General features: G+C 43.2%; 1 protein-coding gene across 1 annotated transcript; it reads right to left on the bottom strand.

Annotated features, from left to right (window-relative positions):
• Positions 1 to 3,394: 3,394 nt before the first annotated feature.
• Positions 3,395 to 4,473, bottom strand: LOC129147067 (peroxisomal biogenesis factor 19-like). Its single transcript, XM_054717220.1, has one exon. It carries the CDS (start codon positions 4,465 to 4,467, stop codon positions 3,568 to 3,570), a length of 900 nt encoding a protein of 299 aa, XP_054573195.1. The 5' UTR covers positions 4,468 to 4,473; the 3' UTR covers positions 3,395 to 3,567.
• Positions 4,474 to 4,729: the final 256 nt, after the last annotated feature.

The raw sequence follows: 4,729 nt of genomic DNA on the forward strand, positions 1-4,729 counted from the left end.
GATACAAATCAAAACAACAATGTAGTACCATCTCACATGTGTCAGAATGCCTATCATCAACAAATCAACAAATGACAAGTGCTGGCAAGGATGCGGAGAAAAAGGATCCCTCGTGCACTCCTGGTGGGGATGCAGACTGGTGCAGCCACTGTGGAAAACAGTATGGAGTTTCCTCAAAAAACTAAAAATGGAACTCCCATTTGACCCAGTGATCTCACTTCTAGGAATATATCCCAAGAAACTAGAAACACCAATCAGAAAGAATATATGCACCCCTATGTTCATAGAAGTATAATTTACCATAGCTAAGATTTGGAAATAGCCTAAGTGCCCATCAGCAGATGAGTGGATTAAAAAACTGTGGTACATCTACACAATGGAATACTATGCTGCAGCAAAAAGGAAGGAATTCTTACCATTTGCAACAGCATGGGTGGAACTGGAGAACATTATGCCAAGTGAAATAAACTAGTCAAAGAAAGATAAATATCACATGATCTCACTCACATGTGGAATATAATGAACAACATAAACTGATTAATAAAAACTGATTCAGAGACAGAAAAGTATCGAACAGACCACCAAACCTCAGAGGGAAGGTAGGGGAGGGCAAGGTTAAGGGGGTGAGATCAACCAAAGGACTTGTTGCATGCATATAAGTCTAACCAATGGACACAGACAGCAGGGGGGTGAGGGTATGAGTGGTGGGGCAAAGAGGGGATAAGGACACATATGTAAGATCTTAATCAATACAGAAAAAAATGAATTTTAAAAAGTGCAAAGTTTTATATAATATAAATTAACATCTACAAATTAAAAAGCTAAGTTATAGAGTAAATGAAATTATTTTGCAATTTTTATATCGTAAAAGGCATCAGATATTAAAACTGCATTTTCTAATATGGAAATTTGTCTGGTTGTAGTTGAGGTTGAGTATTTTATTTTATTTCATTTTATTGTTTAAAGTATTACATATAGTAGTACATATATCTCCTTTTTCCCCCATTGACCTTCCCCCAGCCTCCCCTACCCCCTGTCACATGCCCTCATCCCACGCCCCCCAGTGTCTTGTGTCTATTGATTGTGCTTATATGCATGCATACAAGTCCTTTGGTTGATCGCTTTCCCCCCTCCCCAACACTCCCAGCCTTCCCGCTGTAATTTGACAGTCTGTTCATTGCTTTACTGCCTCTGTATCTATCTTTTTGTTCATCAGGTTATAATGTTCTTTATTTTCCACAAATGAGTGAGATCATGTGATATTTATCTTTCATTGTCTGGCTTATGTCACTTAACATAATGCTCTCCAGGTCCATCCATGCTGCTGCAAATGGTAAGAATTCCTTCTTTGTTACCACAGCGTAGTATTCCATTGTGTAGATGTACCATAGTTTTCTAATCCACTCATCTGCTGATGGACTGTTAGGCTGTTTCCAAATCTTAGCTATGGTGAATTGTGCTGCTATGAACATAGGGGTGCATATACCCTTTCTGATTGGTGTTTCTAGTTTCTTGGGATATATTCCTAGAAGTGGGATTACTGGGTCAAATGGGAGTTCCATTTTTAGTTTTTTGAGGAAATTCCATACTGTTCTCCACAGTGACTGCACCAGTCTGAATTCCCACCAGCAGTGCATGAGGGTTCCTTTTTCTCAGCATCCTCCCCAGCACTTTTCATTAGTTGATCTGTTGATGATTGCCATTCTGACAGGTGTGAGATGGTAGCGCATTGTTGTTTTGATTTGCATCTCTCCCAAAATTAGTGACGTTGAGCATGTTTTCATATGTCTCTTGGCCTTCCTTCTGTCTTCCTTCAAAAATATTCTATTTAGGTCCGTTGTCCATTTTTGAGGGGGTCATTTATCTCCCTTTTATTAAGTTTTATAAGCTCCCTGTAGATGTTGGAGATTAAACGTTTAGATTAAATGTCAGTGATAACATTTGCAAATATGTTCTCCCATGCAGTGGGATTTCTTGTTTTGTTGATGGTTTCTTTTGCTGTGCAAAAGCTTTTTATTTTAATATGGTCCCATTTGTTTATTTTCTCTTTAGTTTCCATTGCCCTAGGAGCAGTATCAGTGAACAAATTGCTTCGACATATGTCCAAGATTTCTCTGCCTGTGGATTCCTCTAGAATTTTTATGGTTTCCTGTCTTCTGTTTAAGTCCTTTATCAATTTTTAGTTTATTTTTGTGTATGATGTAAGTTGGTGGTCTATTTTCATTTGTTTGCATGTATCTGTCCAATTTTCCCAACACCATTTATTGAAGGGACTGTCTTGACTCCATTGTATGTTCATGTCTCCTTTGTCAAATATTAATTGAGCATAGTGGTTTGGGTCTATTTCTGGGTTCTCTATTCTATTCCATTGGTCTATATGTCTGTTATTGTACCAGTACCAGGCTGTTTTAAGAACAGTGGCTTTGTAATACAGCTTGAAATCTGGTGTTGAGATTCCTCCTACTTTGTTCTTCTTTCTTGGGATTGCTGTGGCTATTCGGGGTCTTTTTTTATTCCAGAAGAATTTTTGGAGAGTTCTTTCTAGGTCTGTGAAATATGCCATTGGTATTTTTTTCTTTTTTTTTCACTTAAAATATTTATTAGTCTGGAAAAAGGACCCAGGCTGCATCCCACCCTTTCCCGAACCACTTCCTGAATCAAAGGAGTTGTTTCAAATAAGCCAAAATGTATCTGGGGAAGAACAGTCATTCACTCCCTAGACCTGACATTACAATTACATGTGTTTGCCAGGGAGAGAAGGGGGACCAGTGAGAATGGCAGATGGACTAGATGAGGGGAAACAGGATGGGCCCTTCTTTGTCACAGTTTGGGCTCGGAGAATGGTTGAAATAAACAGGTATTTTTGAAAGAGGGGAGATAAAAGGAGAGGCAAAGGAAGGTCACGGCTGGTTCACCCTGACCACATAGCATTATAGAAAGAAACAGGGTAGCCACTTGAGTTGCCGGAACAGAGAGTTGAGGACTCAGCACCTGGAGATAGGAGAATCCCAAGGCTTCTTTTCCAACCCTACTGTGAATAGAGGCAAAAGCCTCCACTTCCTTTCCCTTTAGAGAATTCAGAAAGGTCTGCCTGAAGGCAAGAGGGCATGGTGACAGACCTATAGCTCCAGCCCAGGCTAAGTTTCTCCCCATTCATTTCCAAAGGCCCTGCCTAAGAGAACTACTGAAATAGAGTACCAAGATTCTGTCCCTGCTCCCCAGGTCCAAGAAAGGGGAGTGGAGACAAGGCACAAAGACCGTGGGTACAAAGGTGAACATCAATGTGGCCAAATATAACAAGGGATGCCTTCCTTCACCAGTAGGTAGCTGGGCCTTTGCTAGCAGCAGAAGCCACAAAAGGGCTCACAGAAATGGCCTGCAGAACAGTAGAACAGGCCTTATTCCTAGAAAGTCAGGGGAGAAGCCTCAGTTGGTATGGCACCATCTTGGATGGGATGACAGAGGGCAGCGGGCAGACCACTCCCGCGACAACACTCCTGCCTCAGCTCCCAGTGGTTCTCCAGACGTTCCCCATGGCTGGCAATTAGGGAGGAAACGTGTTGTGTTTCACATGATCAGACACTGTTCGCCATTGGCATCTGGTGGGCCTGATAGACTGAGGGCATCCACGTCAAAGTTGAGGCCAGGAGGCATCTCCCCAGCCAGCTCTTTTGTAGGATGGCCCAAATCCTGTAGCTGCTGCATAAGGTCCAGCACTGTTTCAAAACGAGCCTTATGAGTGGTCTCACTGTCTGTGGGGGTCTCTGCTTCAAACTGCTCACATATCTTGCCCATGACACTGTGCTGTTCCTGATATTTTCCAAACTGTTCTGGAGGTAGAGATTCCCGGTGACTCTGCAACCATTCTGGATACTTTTCTGTGATCTCCTTCAGTGATGGGTACAGCACATCCTTGGACAGTAGGTTCTGCATGATGCTCTGCATGATGGGGAGGATGTTCCCTTCACCATCCCCTTCATCCATGCCCAGTCCTTCCATGGCCTTGGTCAGCTCCTCTTCTGACATGCCTGAGTTCTGCAGATCAGTGGCATTTTTAGCCAGTCCACTTAGTGTCTCCTTTAGGCAAGAAGTGAATTCTTGTTGGGAAGTTACATCACTACCCACTCTTCCCACAGCCTCTGAGAGCTTTTGGAACTGCTCCACCAGGTGGGGCTCTTCCTCAGCCAACTCCTTCATTGCCTTCTCGAACTCTGCAGTGGCTTGGGAAGCCAGCTCACTGTCGAACAGTTCCTGGAAAAACTTCTCTTGGGAGGCAAAGAGGGCATCTTTGGCAGTGTCTCCTGGCGATCTCTTCTGGGGCCCTGAAGCATCAGGGGCCGTGGTGGCAGGAGGGGGTGCTGGGGAGGGTCTGGCCTTATAGAAATCATCAAGAGCACTTTCCAGAAGCTCTTCCAATTCCTGGTCCACGTCAGCCCCGACCCCACAGTCCCCCTCCGCGGCGGCCATCTTGCTGCCTCCTCTGCACCGTAGGGGGCTGCCATTGGTATTTTAATGGGGAGTGCATTGAATCTATAGATTGCTTTGGGTAGTATGGACATTTAAATGATGTTGATTCTACAAATCCATGAACATGGCATGTTCTTCCATCTGTTTACGTCTTCCTCTATGTCTTTTTTTCAGTGTCCTGTAGTTTTCTGCATATAGATATTTCCCCCGTTAGTTAAGTTTATTCCTAGGTATCTTAATTTTTTTGGTGCGATGGTAAATG

The sequence above is a fragment of the Eptesicus fuscus genome, chromosome 1 (assembly GCF_027574615.1).
Source record: "Eptesicus fuscus isolate TK198812 chromosome 1, DD_ASM_mEF_20220401, whole genome shotgun sequence".
Lineage (NCBI taxonomy): Eukaryota > Metazoa > Chordata > Mammalia > Chiroptera > Vespertilionidae > Eptesicus > Eptesicus fuscus.